The sequence below is a fragment of the Ceratotherium simum genome, chromosome 4, assembly GCF_057802395.1.
Source record: "Ceratotherium simum simum isolate JZ-2026a chromosome 4, ASM5780239v1, whole genome shotgun sequence".
NCBI classification, from domain to species: Eukaryota; Metazoa; Chordata; class Mammalia; order Perissodactyla; family Rhinocerotidae; genus Ceratotherium; species Ceratotherium simum.
Window position 1 is genome coordinate 50,100,007 of NC_141903.1, and position 21,445 is coordinate 50,121,451.

At 36.4% G+C, this 21,445-nt stretch overlaps 1 protein-coding gene across 7 annotated transcripts in view; it reads left to right on the forward strand.

The window, feature by feature from the left end:
• CEP120 (centrosomal protein 120) overlaps nt 1-21,445 on the forward strand; it is a 76,493-nt gene that overhangs the window by 5,676 nt on the left and 49,372 nt on the right. For 6 of the 7 annotated variants that reach the window (XM_087429881.1, XM_087429885.1, XM_087429882.1 and 3 more), the window contains 7 exons: nt 487-601; nt 3,633-3,774; nt 9,783-9,931; nt 14,627-14,824; nt 17,237-17,464; nt 18,362-18,578; nt 19,612-19,789. In XM_087429881.1, the coding sequence (XP_087286007.1) occupies nt 487-601; nt 3,633-3,774; nt 9,783-9,931; nt 14,627-14,824; nt 17,237-17,464; nt 18,362-18,578; nt 19,612-19,789 (1,227 nt within the window). Of the gene's footprint in view, nt 1-486; nt 602-3,179; nt 3,239-3,632; nt 3,775-9,782; nt 9,932-14,626; nt 14,825-17,236; nt 17,465-18,361; nt 18,579-19,611; nt 19,790-21,445 lie in introns of those variants that run through there. The other variant, XM_087429886.1, reaches the window with a different exon arrangement.

A 21,445-nucleotide genomic window follows, 5' to 3' on the forward strand; every position in this document is an offset into this window, starting at 1 on the left:
ACATTAAATTATTGTTAACTTAATTTTAATAGTTTATGGTATTTAATTCCTAAGTTTATTTTGTTTTTTTAGCAACAAAAAGAGTTATAAGCATATGTGTGTATTTGTAGTTTTATGAGTGTGTGACAGTATAAGAAAAATAATTTAAAATCAACCATGAAGATTCCTGGTAATTTTTGACTTTAAAAGAGTTCTGTACTTTACAGAAGCTTGAGAAACGTTGACCTAGATGACAGTTTCTTATGAGAGAAACTAAGATTTTCGACATGTTTTGTTTATTACTTAGTTGGTATATTGATAAGTAGACATAATTAATAGTTCATGCCAGTTGAAGAGTTTTTCAGAAAATATAGACTAGATGTAGGTTATCCAACAAAATTATAATTGTCTCGATAGTAGTAGGCGGCTTTTTCAAGGCTAATAGACAAGTCAGTTCAATAGTAAGCAAAAGCTATTTTATTTATCACATAAATTGTTATGTTACAGGCTGCAGCGTACTCCTATCAAACTCCAGTGTTTTGCTTTGGATCCCGTATCTTCAGCTAAGGAAACTATAGGTTACATTGTTTTAGACTTAAGAACTGCTCAAGAAACAAAGCAGGTACTGCCCTTTTGATGTTTTGTTACTCATTGTGTTAGACAGTTGACTCTTTTCAATAGATATCAGATTGATGGAAAGGACATTGGATTCTGGACCTGATAGGTCATGGGCATGAGCCAGTATGGCAGTTCTTACGTTTCAATTTATGAATTTGATTTAGAAAATCCTGACCTTTTGGTCGTTGCTTTGACCTAGAACTATCTTTCTCAAAGAAACTTTTCTTTGAGCTCAAATCCATGTTCAAGTTGCTGTTATATCAAGCTTAACAGGTTCAGTTCCTAAGCTTTGCTTTCACAGGTGATCCTCTTCAGGTGTTCCTTGCTTCAGTGAATGGTCGCCACTCTTCTTCCAGTTATGCAAACTAGAAATATGGAAGTCTTCCTTGACACCTCCCTTTTCAGCCTCCATAACCACTCTTTCCAGTTGGTTTTCTTCTCCTGATCCATCTACTATACTGCATTTTTGCTGCTCCCATCCCAACTAAGCTGCCATCATTTCTTACCTTGGCTGTCACAATAGCATTCTAATTGGTTTCCCTACTTCCCGATCTTTGCATTCCTTATGTACTAGTCAGAGTATGTGAACTTATTGAAACACACTTATGTAAATAGTACCCCACACACACGAAAAAAAAAAAAGAAAGAGAAACTCAGGGTTTTGATTCCCTGAGTGCTAGTGCTTTAGTTATTGAAAATGTTTCTTCTTATGTCTTTTTGAATATCTTCCAACTTTTTGTATATTATAGACTTTAGAAATGCTTACTTTCAGTTTTTCTTAATGACTTTGTTTTATCTCAATTTTCTTAAGAAAATAAAGTAAAACAAATTCTCCTTTTATTTTAAAGTCCTCCATTCTTGATTTGAATCTTAAATTACAATTCTATGAAGAAAAATTTATCTGTTACTAATGCTTTTGCTACTGATAGCAATATTTGCAAATGAGCCAGTCAGCCTGGCCCAAATTTGGAGTCATTCAAAAGAAACCGAAATTTTAAATGCTTTACAAGAGGACGCGTTTCTCCTCTGTCCTTGAGTACTCATTACCTCTCTGCCTCTAGGTCCTGAAAAAGGTTTTCCTTCTTTAGTCTTAGACCCTGAACCGAGAGCCATGACTGTGTCCCTGACGTTTCTCCTACCAGCTTCTCTGCTGCAACTTGCATGTGTCTGTAAGACACTTTTGCAGTCGCTTTGGTTACAGAGAAGGCAAATCCTCTTAGGAGGGGGATGTCTGAGAGGAGATCATGCCTCTAAGGGCTCTCTTGGCGTTCCTTTTCCCTTGTCTAGTCCTTTAGGACGGTTGTCATCATATTTGTGACCAAAGTTAAGGAGAAATGTTTCCAAATTACATTAGTTTTAAGAAAACTAAATGTTGTCTTGCTTATTCCCTTCTGTTTGCCAGCAGAAATATTTGAACTTGGCCAGTAGAGTATTTGAAGTTGGCAATAAATTGATTTTCTGTAAATAAACATAAACATAGAAAAACCCAGCTTTATTTTTTTGTTACATAACAGAAAAATGTATCATATTTTTCAGAAAAATATATATTTTATCATATCAGAAATATATATTCAGAAAAATATATCATCTGTTATATATATGAAAAATATAAATTGTGCAAGTAGCTAATAATCTTTTTTTCAGGCTTATACTTAGAAAATATCTCTCATAAGACATGCAGGAAAACTATGTTATGAATTTTTGCCTTTTAAAAAAACTTGGTTGTGGATTTTTTTTTTAAACCTACGGCCTAGTTAGTCTCTTTTACTTATCAAACATAACTTGCATATAAAACAGCGTGTTTTTTTTTTTTTTTTGGTGAGGAAGATCAGCCCTGTGCTAACATCTGCTAATCCTCCTCTTTTTTTTGCTGAGGAAGACTGGCCCTGGGCTAACCTCTGTGCCCATCTTCCTCCACTTTATATGGGATGCCACCACAGCATGGCTTGCAAAGTGGTGCGTCGGTGCGCGCCCGGGATCCGAACCCCGGGCCGCTGCAGTGGAGTGTGCGCATTCAACCGCTTGCGCCACTGGGGTGGCCCCTGGTTTTTGGTTTTGATCAGTATGAGTACCAGTTACTTGCCTTTATATAGCAGTAGTCAGAGTAAGAAGGCTGTTTCCAGGTGTTGAAATGGTGCCCCTACAGTAATAATACATGTGGTCTTGGCCGTGAGATTTTGAAGACTGGTTTGGGTACTAGAATTTCTGAGGTTACTTTGGGGGAATATTCAGGTAATTTAGGATACTTCATTCTGTGAGAAAGCCTCTATATGTCAATATCAGTCAAGTACTTGGTTCCTAACCCAAAACTTTACCATTAGGCCTTTACTTTAGTATTTTGTTAGTGTTTTTATTAACACTAAACTTTTCTTTTCCTTATTTGATATAAACAGAACAAAACCGAAATGTGTCAAGCAGAAAAGGTATAACAGAAAAAGTGAAAAATTAGGGGTTATGGCAATGGAAAATTGGTAGTCCTTTTTTTGTTTAAGAGATGAAGTGAGATTGGGGACATATGAGTGAAGATGGAAAGAAATATATTGTGTTTTCTTCTTTTTAATATATTACCTGTTGAAACATAGGAATAGAAGCCAAGAAGACAGTCTAAACTTCTACTTAATTTTTTCAAGAGGAAATTCAGGTAGCTTCTTAATATTCTTTTTTTTTTTTTTTCCCCTAAAGCCCCAGTAGATAGTTGTATGTCATAGTTGCACATCCTTCTAGTTGCTGTATGTGGGACGCGGCCTCAGCATGGCCGGAGAAGCGGTGCGTCGGTGCACGCCCGGGATCTGAACCTGGGCCGCCGGTAGCGGAGCACACGCACTTAACCTCTAAGCCATGCGGCCGGCCCTCAGGTAGCTTCTTAAGCAGAATTAATTTCTTTTGAGGAAAATATGAAAAAAAACTTTAAAAGAGAAGAAAGTACTCAGAAACTACAGGAAATATATTTAGAACCTTAGAGAACATTCCCCACTATGTATTTCTTATTAACCATTAAGGTGTTTTGTTGTTTTTGTTTTGTTGTTATTCTCTAGGCACCAAAATGGTACCAGTTGCTGAGTAATAAATACACCAAGTTCAAGTCTGAGATACAGATAAGCATTGCTTTGGAAACAGATACAAAGGCGCCAGTGGATAGTTTTAAAGCAAAGGGAGCCCCCCCTCGAGATGGAAAAGGTTTGTGTGTCATCTCTAAGGATATTCTCTCAGAAGTCCTATCTCGACTAGAGCTTTAGGAAGGTAGTGGGTATTACAGGGAGATACATGCAGGAGTATAAACTGATTTTACTCCAGTATATCAGGCAAATATTGTGATCTTGTTACACATGCAACATTTGTTGCTCTTAGCTCTTGTTTACAAAACTTAGAAATAGAGAAAGATTTTCTTTTCTGTATTTGATATACAACAGAACAAAGCAGAATTTTGTATTGTTTTTAAAATTTGCTGTTTAGGAAAATTTTCTTCTAGGATGAAGGGTAGGAAAACCAAAAATCGTTATGCTGTTCTCTCTTAACTCAACTGTAGTTTAACAAAACCTTCATATTTTTCTTTCTTTTTTAATTAATAAACTTTATTTTTTAGAGCTGTTTTATGTTCACAGCAAAATTGAGTGGAAAGTGCAGAGTGGTCCCACATACGCCTGCCCCCCCCACACACACACAACCTCCCCCACTATCAACATCCCTTACCAGAGTGGAACACTTGTTAAAATTGATGAACCTACATGGACACATCATCACCCAAATTCCGTAGTTTATCTCAGGGTTCATTCTTGTTGTGCATTCTGTAGGTTTTAATAAATGTGTAATGGCATTTATCCATGATTGTATACCCTACAGAATAGTTTTACTGCCCTAAAAATCCTCTGTGCTCTGTTCATCCCTCTTACCCACCAACCCTTGGCAACCGCTGATCTTTTACTGTCTCCATAGTTTTGCCTTTTCCAGGATCTCATATTGTTGAATCATATAGTATGCAGCCTTTTCAGATTGCTTCTTTCACTTAGTAATAATGCATTTAAGGTTCTTCCTTGTCTTTTTATGGCTACATAGCTCATTTCTTTTTAGCACTGAATAATAATTCCATTGTCTGGATGTACCACAGTTTATCTGTCTATTCACCAAGGACATCTTGGTTGCTTCCAAGTTTTGGCAATTAGGAATAAAGCTGTTATAAACATCTCTGTGCATTTTTTTTGTGGACATTTTCAGTTCATTTGGGTAAATACTAAGGAGCGTGATTACTGGATCATACGGTAAGAGTATGTTTAGTTTTATTAGAAACTGCCCAACTGACTTTGAAAGTGGATGTACCACTTTGCATTCCCATCAGCAGTGAATGAGAGTTCCTGTTGCTTTACATTCTTGCCAGCATTTGATGTCAGTGTTTTGGATTTTGGCCATTCTCATAGATGCGTAGTGGTGACCCGTTGTTTTAATTTGCAATTCCCTATATGACGTTAACGTCTTTTCATATATGCTTACTTGCTATCTGTATATCTTCTTTGGTGAGGTGTCTGTTCACATCTTTTGGCCATTTTTTAATTGGTTGTTTGTTATTGTTGCATTTTAAAAGTTGTTTGTATATTTTGGATAACAGTCCTTTATCAGATGTGTCTTTTGCAAATATTTTTTCCCGGTCTGTGACTTGTCTTCTCATTCTCTTGACATTGTCTTTAGTAGAGAAGAAGTGTTTTTTTTTTTTTTTTGTGAGGAAGAGCGCCCTGAGCTAATATCCATTGCCAATCCTCCTCCTTTTTTTTCCCTTTTTCTTCCAAAGCCCCAGTAGATAGTTGTATGTCGTAGGTGTACGTCCTGCTAGTTGCTGTATGTGGGATGCCGCCTCAGCATGGCCGGACAAGCGGTGTTTCAGTGTGTGCCTGGATCTGAACCCGGGCCGCCAGTAGCGGAGCGCACGCACTTAACCACTAAGCTATGGGGCCGGCCCCAAGAAGTTTTTTTAATTTTAATGAAGTCCAGCTCATCAGTTCTTTGATGGATCATGCCTTTAATATTGTATCTAACAAGTCATCACCATACCCAAGGTCGTCTGGGTTTCTCCTGTGTTATCTTCTGGGAGTTTTATGGGTTTGTGTTTTCCACTTAGGTCTATGATCCATTTTGAGTTACTGTTTGTGAAGGGTGTAAGATCTGTGTCTAAATTCATTTTTTTACATGGGGATGTCCAGTTGTTCCATCACCATTTGTTGAAGAGACTATCTTTGCTCCATTGTATTGTTTTTGCTCCTTTGTCAAAGAACAATTGACTGTATTTATGTGGGTCTATTTCTGGGCTCTCTATTCTCTTCCATTGATGTATGTGTCTGTTCTTTCGCCAGTACCACACTGTCTTGATTAATGTATCTTTATAGTAAGTATTGAAGTTGAGTAGTAACAGTCCTCCAACCTTGTTCTTCTCTTTCAACCTAAGAGTTGGCTATTCTGGCTCTTTTGCTTCTCCATATAATCTTTAGAATCAGTTTGTCAGTGTCCACAAAATAACTCTCTGGGATTTTGATTGGGATTGCATTGAATCTGTAGATCGAGTTGGGAAGAACTGATATCTTGGCAATATTGATTTGTCCAATTCTTGAGTAGGGAATCTCTCTCCATTTAGTTCTTCTTTGACTTCGTTCATCAGAGTTTTGTAGTTTTCCTCATACAGATCTTGAACATACTTTGTTAGATTTATTCCTAAGAATTTAATTGTTTTGGGTGCTGATGTAAATGGTATTGTTTTTTTAATTTCAAATTCCACTTGTTCATTACTAGTATATAGGAAAGCTATTGGTTTTTGTATATTAACCTTGTATCCTGCTACCTTGCGATTATGACTTATTATTAGTTCCAGGACTTTTTTTGTTGAATCTTTCCATAGATGGATGTTCTACATAGTTGTGTCATCTGCAAAGACATTTTTATGTCTTCCTTCCCAAATTGCAGGCCTTGTGTTTCCTTTACTTGTGTTACTGCATTAGGTAGGACTTCCAGTATGATATTGAAAAGCAGTAGTTAAAGGGGATATCCTTGCCTTATTCCTGATCTTAGTGGGAAAGCTTCTCACCACTAAGTATGATGTTAGCTGTAGGTTTTTTGTAGATATTCTTTATCGAGTTGAGGAAGTTACTCACTATTTCTAGTTTGCTGAAGGGTGTTTTATCATGAATGAGTGTTGGATTTTGTCAGATGCTTTTTCTGCATCTATTGATATGATCATGTGGTTTTCCTTCTTTAGCCTATTGATGTGATGGATTACATTAATGAATTTTCCAATGTTGCACCAGCCTTGCATACCTGGGATAAATCTCATTTCATCATGGTGTATAGTTCTTTTTATACATTGTTGGGGTCAATTGGCTAATATTTTCTTGAGGATTTTTGCATCTGTGTTCATGAGAGATACTGATCTGTTGTTTTCTTTTCTCATAATGTCTTTGTCTGGTTTTGATATTAAGGTATTGCTGGCCTTGTGAATGAGTTAGGACATATTACCTCTGCTTCTAGCTTCTGAAAAAGATTGTAGAGAATTGGTATAATTTCTTCCTTGAATGTTTGGTAGAATTCCCAGTGAACCCATCTGGGTCTGGTGCTTTCTGTTTTGTAAAGTTATTATTGATTCAATTTCATTAAATGATACAGGCCTATTCAGATTGTCTGTTTCTTTTTGTGTGAGTTTTGGCAGATTGTGTCTTTCAAAGGAATTGGTCCGTTTCATCTAGGTTATCAAATTTGTGGGCATAGAATTGTTCATAGTATTCCTTTATTTTTTTAATGTCCATGCGATCTGTAGTGATATCCTCTCTTTCATTTCTGATAGTAGTAATTTGTGTTTTCACTCCTTTTCTCTTAGGCTGGCTAGATGCTTTTGATTTTATTGATCTTTCTAGAGAACTAGCCTTTGATTTCTTTGATTTTCTCCATTGATTTCCTGTTTTCAATTTCACTGATTTCTTCTCAAGTTTTTATTTCTCTTATCTGCTTACTTTGAATTTAATTTGCTCCTCTTTTTCTACTTTCCTAAAATGGAAGCTTAGATTTTTTTTTTTTTTTTTTTGCCTTTTAGTATGCTGTGTAATTTTTTGTTGAAAGATGGACATGATGTACTAGGTAAAAGGAAAACAGGCCTTTAGTGATGTGGTGGTGAGGTGTGGGGGAGGGGCAGTGTTTTTTAGTCCTGTGATTAGGTCTCAGTCTTTTGGTGAGCTTGTGCCCCTGAACTGTCGGGGTTTGTCTGGATATTAGATTTAGGTTATATATCTTTGGCAGGAATCTCACAGAAGTGATATTATCAGATGGTGTACAATTTTTATTTCTCTCTTTACTAATGATGTTCACTTTGATTACTTAAGGTGGTATGTGTCTGTGTTCTCAGCTGTAAACTTACTCTTGTTTTCCTTGGTAATTAAATATTTTTGTGGGGCGGAATTAGAAAATTATGAAAATATTCATTCCTCATTAAACCTTCTGTTTATTCATTTGTTTATATTGTATAAGTATGGACTTATAGTTTTCTCTTTTTATTTAGTGGGTTACAATCTTCAGCTATTATTTTTTGTCCCAGACTTGGGCATTGGAAGCTCTTTCAAGCTTCTTCTGTTTCCTTTTGACTATCTCCATAATTCTTTGAGCTTTTTCTTGTTTTCTGGCACAAAAAGATGGTCCAGGCTCATCTTGTACTTTTCCTGTCTCAGCCCTGGATTCAGCCATTTGTATAAGAATGATGTTTAGAAGTTGTGATCCAGGTGCTAGGTATGCCAATTGCTATTGCTACTTGCAGGCCCTTTCAGTGGAAAAAGTTAGGGAATTTGTGCATGTATGTATACATACACACACACACATATATATACACACACAGGAGTATATATACATATACACCTTTATATTACTGTTTGTCCGTACGTATATTGAACAGCGTACATTCACCTTGACACCTTCAGTCTTTCCAATCCTACACCACAAGATTTATCCTAGTGTTCTCCCTTTCCATATTTGTAACTCCCTTCCTGACAGTGAGAGACCTGTCGTAGTTATTAGTTTGACTTCTCAGCTCTGCTGACCTTACTGTAATGGCTACCTTTATTAAAGTGTTTAATTGTGAGATACTGTGCTAAGTGCTTTACGTTTGTTATTTAATTTCATCTTCTCAACAACACTATAACAACTTTGCAGAAGAAAAAATGAAGACTAAAGGATATCATATAGTTTCTCCATACAACTAGTAAATGGCAGAACTGGGATTGGAGCCTTGTCTATGTGACTCTAGTGTCTGTGCTCTTAACCATTATGCTATTTTTTAGCCAGTGTTGCAGTAAGCATATTTCTTCAGAAGGAGTCAAGAAGGATTGCTTGTTTATAGGGTATGCATATATAAAGCTTTGATAAACCCTGATATATTATCCTCCAGAAGGTTATACTTGTCTATACCTACCAACACGGAGAGTACCCACTTTCCTGCAGTCTCCCTAACACTGAATATTGTCTATTATTTTAGTTATGTGTAGTTTTGTTTTTTCCTTAATCAATTTGAAAAACCTTGTCCCTCTCCAGTCTCTTCATTCCAAAGCCTATTTGATTATATCAGTTCTCTTCTCAAAATTGTTTCATGGTTTTCTCTTATCTTAGGAAACCATCTAAATATTTTCAACATGGTATTAAAGAAGACCCTTTATGATTTGGCCTCTGCACATCCCTTCAGCCTTGCCTCTTTCTATATGTCAGTCCTTACTCTCTGATGCAGCTCACCACACCTATTTAATTTCTCTATCCACATGCTTTCTCTTTCTTCTGAGTCTTTGTACATATTGTTCCTTCTGCCTAGAACATTCTTTTCCACTCCCTCATTCTCTATTCTCTCATCTTTCACTTTTTAGCCAAATTTTGGTTATTTTTCAGTTCCCACTTTAGATTCACTTCCTTCAGGAAACCTATGATGCCTTTTCTATATGGTTTATTAAATTGAAGTTTTAAAAATGTTATCTTATTTCAAAATATGACTTTTATGTGCAGAAAGACAATGATGGTTAAATAAAGTTTCTTTGGAGAGCGTATTAAAAAAAATCTTATTGAGATATTAACTGTATCCATGAAAACTGCCAAGCAAGTTAAAAAGTATAACAAGCTTTCAAAATCTTGTCATGGTTTATGGCAAACTGCAGTGTAGTTTAATCGTGTTTTTCTCCGTAAAGTACCTGCCAGCCTGTCTGGACTTGATCCCAAGGACATTGTGGCAGTGCTGAATGAGGAGGAAGGCTACCATCAAATCGGCCCAGCTGAGTATTGTACTGACTACTTCATTATGTCAGTTACCATAGCGTTCGCCACCCAGTTGGAGCAGGTGAGACTTTCCCTCAGATTAGTGATTCATGAAGAACCTGAAAACATTTTATTTTTTAAATCTGCCTTGTAGATATTAAAAAGATTTGCAAGTGGACTTTTTTTACTTTTTAAAAATAATTTAGAAAAATGTTTTCTTTCATATCAGAAAGCATTTTTGCTTTAGGAAAAGAATAAATTGGGATGATCTTGGTGGTAAGATAATCTCTCAGGATTTAGAAGAAAGACCATCAATTAACATTGTTTTTCATTGTACTGTGTGGCATTGTAAGGACCGGTATGAAAGGGTTTTTTTCCAAAGCATTGAATAATTTATTTTTAGGAGAAATGTGCAGTGTTGGGAACACTTTGTCTGAGTCATACCTTAATAGCTGTCGGGTCTGGGATTAGATTTTACCTTATTTGCAAAGTAACAAATTAGCCTGTTACTGTTTCTTGGATGCAGCCAGAAGACAGAAGGTTCTTGGATCAGAGACAAAGGACTGTATTACTCTAAGCACAGCAATGCAGTGTGAATATCAGCATATTTCCTTCAGTTCCTCTTAGCCCAAGTCCCATGGGGCTGACCCAGAGGGGTCCAGGTGGTTGCTTTGCACATGGTGAGGTTGTGTCACAGCTGAGAAACACAGAACATGGGGAATACACCACATTTATTGTAATCAGTCCTGGTCTCTCTCTGGGAAAACATGTTACCTTATCTCTCAAGAATACTAGCTGTATTAACAACCCTGGGAAATGGCCTGGGCAAGAGTGGTTGGGGCCTCGCAGTCTTGAAACACTCAGCAAAAGTGTGCAGGGCCATTTGGGGCCCATGACAGATTGCCTCTTCCCCACAATAGCTTGACACAGAATTAGCTGTTTTTCCATTGTCCGTCTCAGGATCAAGTCCAGTTTTCTAGACGTTATGTTGGTCTATAGCAGCTGAAATAAATTAATATTTTTGGAAATAGAGAGTATGGCTTATGACCCTAAAATTTTTATCAGACTATTCACTATCTTAGAGCTACAGAATTCCCACATAGTCCACATTCACAAGTGAAATATGAGTTAGTGACCACATATCTATATGACTCTCAAGATTTATCAGGTAAAGATTTTCTCAGGATATATGTTTAACTTTGTCACACTGAATTCATGCCCACTACAAAAAGCACTTTTATGTGTGTATTCTTTGAGCTTTACTCTTTCTCTACAAATTTGGTACTGTCATTTCCTCATTGACACTTTATATATTTGCTTTTTTCTTTATCAATTTCCTTATTTTTCTTCTGTTCATAGAGCTCTGCTAGTGGATTGCCGCACTTAATGTACCACTCTGGTTGGTGGGAAAGCCAGATGTCCACTGTCTTTACCACGTCAGAACACACATTAGATAATGAGTCTACTGTGTTTTTACTGTGTTATTAAATATCTGCAGAGCATTTTAAATTGCCACTTTATTTTTAATATTTTCAACTCCCTAGGGAGGCATAATTGTTAATATTTATCATTTACTACGTGTTATGTTCTGTGAAATACGTATTGTGCTACTGCTTTGCATATGTTGCATTTAATCCTACCACAACGTTAGGGGATTATTATTTTCATTTTTGAGATGAGGAAACCGAGTTTTAGGAATATTTTACAGCTAGTAAATGGCCTAGGTATTTCTGGCCGTATGGTCACTTTCCACATTCTATTATTCCCATATTATGCTCTCTTGCCTCTTAGGAGGTTTTGGAATAAGATGGATTTGAGTGGAATCTCATTTTCAGTACTTAGTAGCTCCTTTAACTTAGGCAACTTACTTAACCTTTCTGAGACTTGAGTGTTCTCAGTTGTACAGTGGCAATACTACCAGCTTTGCAGATATGCAAGAAGAATGAGATAATATTAAAAAAGTGTCTAGCATATAGTTTGTATGTGTGAAGCTATATTTGCATGGGTAAAAGCTTGTGGGTAATTGAGCTATTGAATTCATAACTAAAACTAATACAGTTTTTGGTAACACAAGGTGACTTACTGGGACAAATCACTTAGTTTAGTTTGGGAAAAAACCCAAACAGATTGATGGCAAACTGTTTGCTATCTCCATTAAAAATTAAGCCAAATAGGTTCCTCAAAACATTAAACAGAATTACCATAGGACCCAGCAATTTCATTCCTAGGTGTATATCAAAAGAATTGAAAACAAGTGTTTAAATAAAAACTTGCATATGAATGTTCATAGCAGCACTATCCACAATATCCAAAAGCTGGAAACAACCCAGATGTCCATCGACGGATGAATGGATAAACAAAATGTATATCCATACAATGGAATATTATTCAACTATAAAAGGAATGAAGTACTGATACATGCTACAACATGGATGAATGTTGTAAACATGCTGAGTAAAAGAAGCTAGATACAAAAGGCTACATACTGTATGATTCCATTTATATAAAATATCCAGAATAGGCAAATACATAGAGACAAGCAGATTTATGGTTTCCAGGGGCTGGAGAGAGGGCGGAATGGGGAGTGAGTGGTTAGTGGTTATGGCGTTTCTGTTTGGTGTAATGAAAAAGTTCTGAAACTAGATAGTGGTGATGGTTGCACAGCGTTGTGAACATACTTAATGTTACTGAATTGTACACTTTTTAATGGTTAAAATGATAAGTTTTCTGTTATGTGTATTCTACAATAATTTAAAAAAAAACACAAAAAATTAAGCCCAGTAGTTTAGTCATCCCTTGGTATTGCTTAATATTTGTTTGCTTTTTTCATTCTTTACAGACAAGCCAAGGATTTTAAAAATTAGCCATTTAGTTTTTTCTTCTCGGCCTAGTCAAAGGCAATGTGAGAAAGCATCTAGCAATAAATAAACTAAAAACATACCTTTTCAGATGCAAATCAGTGACTTTAGAACATGAGACTATAAAGTTATAATAGAATGGAGGAATGAGTTTGCAGCAGTAAGACTGGATGGTGATAATCTTGCTTCCTTCTTTTCTTAAATATTGAAAGTTAAGGGTAAAAAAAAACAGTTTTTAAATCCAAGGATGATAAAGAATTTTTAAAGGAATCTCTTCTCTTAGTGGGAATTACTTAGAACTAAATGTATTATGAAATATATAAGGGCCGTCTTCATTTCTTAAATTTTTTATTGTTTTCTGATTATGGAAGAAAGAAAAAGAAAATGGAAGTCCCTTCTAATAAAACTCCTTAGAAGTAATCACTGTTAAGGGTAGTATATTTTTTCCTCAGACATTTTCCCATGCCCATAACAACAGTTGACTATGTGCTAGGCACGGTTGTAGAAGTGAACGTGTACTAGCTCTTTTAATCCTTCCAACAACCCTACAAGAAATAGAGGTACAGAGTGAGCAAGTAATTTGTCCAAGGTTTCACAGCAAGCCATTGATGGAACTGAGGTTGGGGGTTGAGGGCTTGCTCCAGAATTTGTGCTCTTAGCAACTACAGGTGTATAGGTGCTGCCTCTCAATATATATAAATCTACGTGATTAAAATCCACATGATTAAACTTTACTCAATTAAACAAATACATTTTAAAGTATAGGATTAAAGTAATAACTTACTTTATATATAATAATATGCTTTATATAAAATAGTAAATAACTATTGAGTGTTATTATGTGCTCAGTGCTGGGCTGCTTTAATCTAAGTGGTTAGTACTTCTATTTTCACAAACTAGACAAATTGTCCTGTAGCTTTTTTTTTTTACCTAACAGTATGTCTTAGATAACTTTCATGTCAGTGTATCATTATTAAACAGCCATCCTATGTGATAACTATAATATATTTACACCATCTCCTATTGATGAACATGTCAGTTGTTTATAGTTTATTGTTATTTTTAACAACATGGTAGCAAACATTGTGTCTGTTAGAAGATATTTTATATATACTTTTTTTTGCTGGGAAAGATTCACCCTGAGCTAACATCTGTTGCCAGTCTTCCTCTTGCTCTCTTTTTTTTTTCCTCCCCAAAGCCCCAGTACATAGCTGTATATTCTAGTTGTAAGTCCTTTCTAGTTCTTCTCTGTGAGCCACCACCACAGCATGGCTACCGACAGACGAATGGTGTGGTTCTGCACCCAGGAACCAAACCCAGGCCACTGAAGCCTTTAACTGCCGGCCTTTAACTGCTAGGCTATCAGGGCTGGCTCAGAAGATATTTTATAATTTTGGGGACAGGAATCCCGTGTCTTCATCATATGTGGCCATGAAACTACCAACTTTGAGAAGTAACACTCCTAGTATAGAAGGCATCCTTTTGCAACTGTTAATTTATAGATTTCCAAATTCTGACAGAGAGGCTAAAAAGCTTTTTTATCAAAGGCCTGGACTAAGATGTTATATTAACCAGCCTGGATTAAAATTTTTTAAAAACCTCTTCATTTATGAAGAGGATGGTGGAGTAAGGATAAGATGAAATAAGGTATGTGGAAATAAAGAAAGCTCAGTTGAATGAAATATAAACTTTAAAACAAGTTAAATCTATAAAAATATTTTACTCTCTGTGCTTTTCTAAGATAAACCATTAAAAAACTAGTAATTTGGCAGAGATTTGGAAATTTTGAGTGATTAATTTTAAGACTTGAAATTAAAAAAATCAACATTTTTAGCAAATATTTTTGGAGTTCATCAGACATTAATAAGCATGGTTAGTGGTTTACAAAGTAATACTCTTCTTTTTCCTTAAATGTTTAGTTAATTCCATGTACCATGAAACTTCCAGAAAGACAGCCTGAATTTTTCTTTTACTATTCTTTACTGGGAAATGATGTTACAAATGAACCCTTCAATGATTTGATCAACCCAAACTTTGAGCCGGAGAGAGCGTCTGTTCGAATACGTAGCAGTATACAAATTCTTCGTGTTTACCTGGCTCTTCAGTCTAAACTACAGGTAAGTACTGCAGAAAGTTGTCTTTTATTAGAGATGATTTTTTTTTCCTTGGTAGGAAGATTAGCCCTGAGCTAACATCTGTTGCCAGTCTTCCTCTTTCTGCTGAGGAAGACTGTCCCTGAGCTAACAGCTATGCCCATCTTCCTCTATTTTATATGTGGGATGCAACCACAGCACAGCTTGATGAGCAGCGCATAGGTTGGCACCTGGGATGCGAACCTGCAAACCCTGGGCCGCCAAAGTGGAGCACGCAAACTTAACCAGTACACCACCAGGCCGGCCCCTAGAGAGGATTAGAGAAGTACCTAAACTCTGTCTTATTCATTAGTGGAAATCATCTTTCTGCCACATCTTTTAATTTTTTAGGAATTATCCTTACCTGTAAAGTCATAATGTAACAGTTCAGAATTTTAGGAGCTATACCTCCTTACCTAGTTATTGTGAAAAGAGATATGTCAGATATCAGTCCTTTATAATAAAAAATTGTGCCTGGAGCCTAAAGCTGTGGGCACAGGGAAGGTTTCTTTTTTTTTTTTTTTTTTGGTGAGGAAGATCAGCCCTGAGCTAACATCTGTGCTAATCCTCCTTTTTTTCCCCCAAAGCCCCAGTAGATAGTTGTATGTCATAGTTGCACATCCTTCTAGTTGCTGTATGTGGGACACGGCTTCAGCATGGCCGGAGAAGCAGTGCGTTGGTGCACGCCCGGGATCCGAACCTGGGCTGCCAGCAGTGGAGCTCGCGCACCTAACCGCTAAGCCACAGGGCCGGCCCGTGGTTTCATTGTTAGTGGAGTTCATAGCTGTAGGCACACAGATCACTGTCTAGATTTCAGAATTTATATACCTTATTGCTATTAAAAGCAAAGAGATAACACAACTGTCTAAAACCTGCCCTTGAGTAGTTTTTGTAAACTAATTTTAAATTGGACTCTATTTAAAAGGGAACCTTACCTAGTGAAAATTAGTATTCTGTTTTGTTTTTTTTTTTTGTGAGGAGATCAGCCCTGTGCTAACATCGGCCAATCCTCCTCTTTTTTTGCTGAGGAAGACTGGCCCTGGGCTAACATCCGTGCCCATCTTCCTCCACTCTGTATGGGACGCCGTCACAGCATGGCTTGACAAGCGGTGCGTCGGTGCGCGCCCGGGATGCCAACCGGCGAACCCCGGGCTGCCGCAGCGGAGCACATGCACTCAACTGCTTGCGCCACCAGGCCGGCCCCAGTATTCTGTTTTTTATTACAATTTCTTTTAATCAGACTGAAATGGGGTAGTGAAATATAGGGCTAGGTAGTCATTTGTTTAAAGAAAACTGATCAGTCATTAGACTTTGCTTGCATTTTAGGTGGGAAGTGAGAAGAGGCATTAAGAAATTTTAGTAGAACTAAATTTTAGAGGTGGTTCTGCTGAATTTAAGATATTTAGAAAGCTGAAGACTATATAAAATGATGAAATACAAGGAAAAAAGCACTTTGAATTTTATTCTGTATCTAACATATCAATCCTTACCAAAAGTACTGACTTATTAGTTTGATTCTCATGGATATTTAAGTCATAAAAATCCTTTCTTTCCAGCACATTAAAAATATACACCTAATAATATTAAGACTAAGTTATAGGTCATCAATGATATTAGAACTAAAAATATTTTCGTATAGTGTTTGCTTATTGTTCATATGAATGTTGAGTTTGCCAAGGCTTCAATAATATAGTAAGGGAAAATAATAGTTATATAACATATACTGGGAACAGCCTGGTTTGTTTTATTTTTTTGTAGTTGGAGAACGTGGTAATGTTGAAGTTCTGAGTAGATATCAGTGATTAACAGTATATTCCACCCCAGAGGTATTCTCTTTAACCTTTTACTACTAAGCACTCTGTTTTATATATAAAGTCTGAAAAGCAAGAAAAGAGAGAAAGAAACAGTCAAGGTGTTTTATGGGTGAAAAAAACAAAATTATTTGAGGTTCGTTAATTTCCAAATGGGGCTGGATCCACTAACTTATTTTTTAGAACTGTGTGGAAATAGAAAAAAATATTTGAGGTATTTGTTTTCTACTTAAATTCATGTATTCATGATAAAATTTGCATATATAAAGTAGCATAGTAAAATATTAAAGTAACCATAGCTCACCAAGGAGACAGAATAGAGACAAGGGTGATGACATATGAGTGTATGGTACTGAAAGGAAAAATGAAAAAGAACAGCTTTATTATTGAGTTCTTGGTAAACTTTGTGCCTTATCAACAGTTTTAACAATCATGTGTGAGCCTCTTACTTGATTGGTCACTGCAGGTCAATCAGATAACCTGTATTATACTTTCCTTCTATGGATCATTTTATCGCTTTTTGTTTACATGTTTAGGAGGAAGGAAACAGTATAAAGCCCTGTCATGATTTTCCCTTTCATATTAGATCCATCTCTGCTGTGGAGACCAGTCACTTGGAAGTACAGAAATACCCTTAACTGGCTTACTGAAAAAGGGTAGTACAGAAATCAACCAGCGCCCGGTGACAGTTGAGGGTGCTTTTACCCTTGACCCTCCAAATCGAGCCAAACAAAAGCTTGCACCTATTCCTGTGGAGCTGGCCCCAACTGTGGGAGTGTCTGTGGCTCTGCAGAGAGAAGGCATAGACGCCCAGGCAAGTAGCGACCCACCTTCCCCTCCTCCGGCTTCTCGGATGTTACTCACGGTTACTCACGAAAGTTGAACTTCAAAAGAGTTACCTTGCATAAGACAGTATTTATTACTCTAAATTAGTGGCCTATATTTTATGATACGTCCTCTCTGATAAGACCTTTCTGAAAAGTCTTTGGCTTCCGCTACTCCAGTTTATAAGTGACTGTATCCAGAACCTTTTGGTATAGTCTTCTCATGTACTGGAAACCATTCCCCTCACCCCACCCCCCACCTCATAGTCAGTGGCTATGGCAGAAAAGGAACTCCGGTAAAAGAGAACCTTTTTACACCTAGTTTGTGGGAATCTGCATTAATAGCATCTTTTCTGGTTGACTCAACTTAGCTAAGGCAAGGTTCTTGGTTCATTAGTGCTTTATAGTCCTCACTCTCTTTAGCCAACAGAGATGGGCATTTATTTGAATTTATATGTTTTTTGATTGTATATATCCCCAGAATCAACTTTCACATCATGTTCTTTTAAAGAACTGATCTTTATATAGGTTATGAATTAAAAATAGAAAAACTGAAGTGAGAGTTTAAAAAATATATATGCATATATTTTTAGAAGGTAGTGGAGCAAAAGAGAGGAAGAAAATCACTTTTACATTGAATGTCCCTTCTTACCTGGTTAGGATGCATTTTGGTACTTAGCTCTGGATATCCTATTTTCTTCCTGTTCATCTTCCTTTTTCTGGTCCTAGATGCTATAAGAAAATTTGCAAATTATGAAGAAAAATAGACTAGGAATATCCAAACTGGGAAAGGAAGCTTATATTTTTAAAAAACAACATCAAGTTCTTTGCTTAATTATGAAGGAAAGTTCTTTGCAAATTATACTTTATTTAAAAATTGTTTTTAGTCATTAATTGAATTAAAGACCCAGACTGAACATGAGCCACAGCATTCAAAGAAGAGAGTTTTAACTCCCATAAAGGAGAAGACACTTACTGGGCCAAAATCACCAAGCATGTCCCCTGTCCCGCCTCACAACCAGTCACCTCCTACAAAAGATGATGCAACAGAAAGTGAAGTGGAAAGCTTACAGTATGATAAGGACGCGAAACCAAATCCAAAAGGTAAGATGTTCTTTCCACAGATCTTTTAGTATAGATTTTGCAGCCATCTAATAAATGACTATGAGAGTTTTCATGGGTTCTAAGTAAAAATTGTGAATTTTTTTTAAGAACCAATAACGTGTGGCGATGTAAAAAAATTTAAAGTAGTTGCAATCTGTTTAACTTCTTTATAGAATTTGCTAAAAGATAATAAAATTTTTGGTTTACTTTTGCATTGGAAATAGTAGTCTCTTAAAGTGAAATTAAAAGATATAGTTCTTTCAAACAGATTTTTAAGTAGTAAACTCTCAAATATCTTGAATACATTAGAATTTTAGAGGAAAGCTACTAACTGCCTCTTACAGTAAACTCATAATAATCATTTTTGATCCTAAAGTTAAGAGTCTGAGAATGCATATTTATCTGGCTTTATAAAATTTTTCCATTCATTGCATAAAGATCTACAGTTATATTTAGTAGTGTAAATAATTGGAGTGGTGGTGGATTAGGAGTTAGACGTTTGGGTGTGAGTTGTAGCTCTGTCACTGAGTAGCTGTATGACTTGGGCCACTCACTAAAACATCTCTGGTCTGTGATAGGATTGGACTAGAGAGCTCTGGCTTTTCAAGTTTTAGCTTTTGTTAGACTATCATATGTGCCTAGAATAACCAAAACTACTTTTTAAAAAATGATGTAATTATGTCTGCACTAAGTCTCAGATACCCTTCCAATGTTGAGCTGCCTCTTGGAAATAAGTTAGTGCCTGCCAGGCTGCTGTCATGCATAGCTGCAGTGGGCCTGTATGCTTTTATGTTTTGCAGTGTGTGTTGCGAGTAAGCTCTTTTTTTTTCCACACAGTTCTATAATGGGAATTAAAGCCTATATCATTTTGGAAAAATCATTTTAAGATGTTTGCCTCAGTTCATGTTTATAAAACCAAATAGTCAAATTCCTTGCTTAAAAAGAGATGAGATGATATCTTTAAATTATCTGAATAACTTGAGAAACCGTCAGCAAATGGAATTTAAAAAAAAAAATTTTGTGTTTATTTTAGCCGTCAGTTCTTCTGTACCTGCTTCACTAGCCCAGCCAGTGACTACAACAAATGCTTCAGAAGCAGCTTCAGGACAGAAGATTGCTGTTCCAGCAACATCACATCATTTTTGCTTTTCAATAGACTTAAGAAGTGTCCATGACTTGGAAATTGGTTTTCCAATCAACTGTATATTAAGGTGTGATTTGATTTTGTTTCAGAGTATTATTTTCTGAGGAGAAATGCCTTTCCTCTATTTGGGGAGTTGCAGAGAGAGAAATGTCACCAAAAAAGTTATAACATTTGTTAAACAGTGGGCTTAAAGGGGGTAAGGCTATATCACACTGAATTTGAACTTAAAGCAGGGTGGCATTGGTGGTATGAGAGGTAACAGTCATACCTATTCTGGTATAATAATTATAAGTCTTTGTAATAATTTATTAATGCTCCTATTTAAAATGCAGTGACTCCTGAGCTTAAAATGAGTTGTTTCTGGATACTTGCATCTAATTTTTCAATTCTTTGATTCCTTATCAAGTTGTTTCCAAAATCCTCTGAGCTTTGGTGTGAATAACAGACAAGATCAAAGGGACTCAGCACTGAGTGTGATCGTGAATTCATAGAATGGAAGTCTTTCCATCGCGGCTTAAGTTGTGCATTTTGCCTAATGTTAGAGGCTGAGAATTATTACTAAAATGTTTTTTTTAATTTGAAAATTGAAGGTCAGAAAAAGGTTTTCTGTCAGACATAGCTTTTCTCAAAGGGTTTGTATAACATCTCTTAAAATTGTTTTTAGAAATAGAATTATTACTTATTCTCTACTTTAGTTTTTTGTCCTTTTCTCCCTCTGCTCCTTTAGCTGAGGTCTCTCTTCTGGTGCTACTAGAGAATCCGATCTTAGGGTACCTAGAGAGCATGTTGGCCAGAAGCACAGACATAAGGGAGTATCTGTAATTAGTTGCTGTGAGGGGGAGCCTTGTACAAGCCCACTTAGAAAGCACTAATACTAGTTCTTGCCTTTCCTTCTTGCCTTAAGAGCCATTTGTTTAAGTGGCTACAGTAGGCCAGTAGTGTGCCTGGTATTAGGGGTATGTGGGCTTTATAAACAGAGTTCAACCTAGTGAAGAAGACAGATTGAGAAATAAATCAACATATAAGGGAGGCTAGTAGTTCACTTGACAAAGAAAAGGGGAAAGAATATTCTAAACTGAGAAAATAGTCATGACCCACTTAACACTCCACGTAGAATTCACTTGATGATAAGGACTACTGGTTCAGTCTTTGATTCATTTTAAGGCATTATTGAAAATATTAACTGGCCATTTAATTTTCTGTTCGATAAATTTTATGTTATCATGCTCTGCATTGGTATGAAATCGTAGTTTGCAACTACATAATGGAATTTGTAAGGTAACACTGGTATTTGAAAAAGTTTGTATTTGATTTGTTTTTTTGGTTTGTTTTTTAATCACTACATCCTGTAGTGGGGTGGTAGGTGGTTGAATTTCTGGGGCATGAACTCTGAGATGACCTGATTTCAGTGGATGTGTAATTATGTAGGAATTGAGTGAATGCACAGGATTCTTCTTGTAGGAAAAGCAATTTTTGCTAGTAGAGTTTAAATTCTAGTTTTCATAATGAATAACAAGATATAAGATAAAATTTAAGCAAGCGTTATAATATCTTTATATTTGTCTTTAAAGATTTTATTTATTTTATTTTTTCCCCCCAAAGCCCCAGTGGATAGTTGTGTGTCGCAGCTGCACATCCTTCCAGTTGCTGCATGTGGGACTCGGCCCCAGGATGAACGGAGAAGCGGTGCCCCGATGCGCACCCGGGATCCAAACCCGGGCCG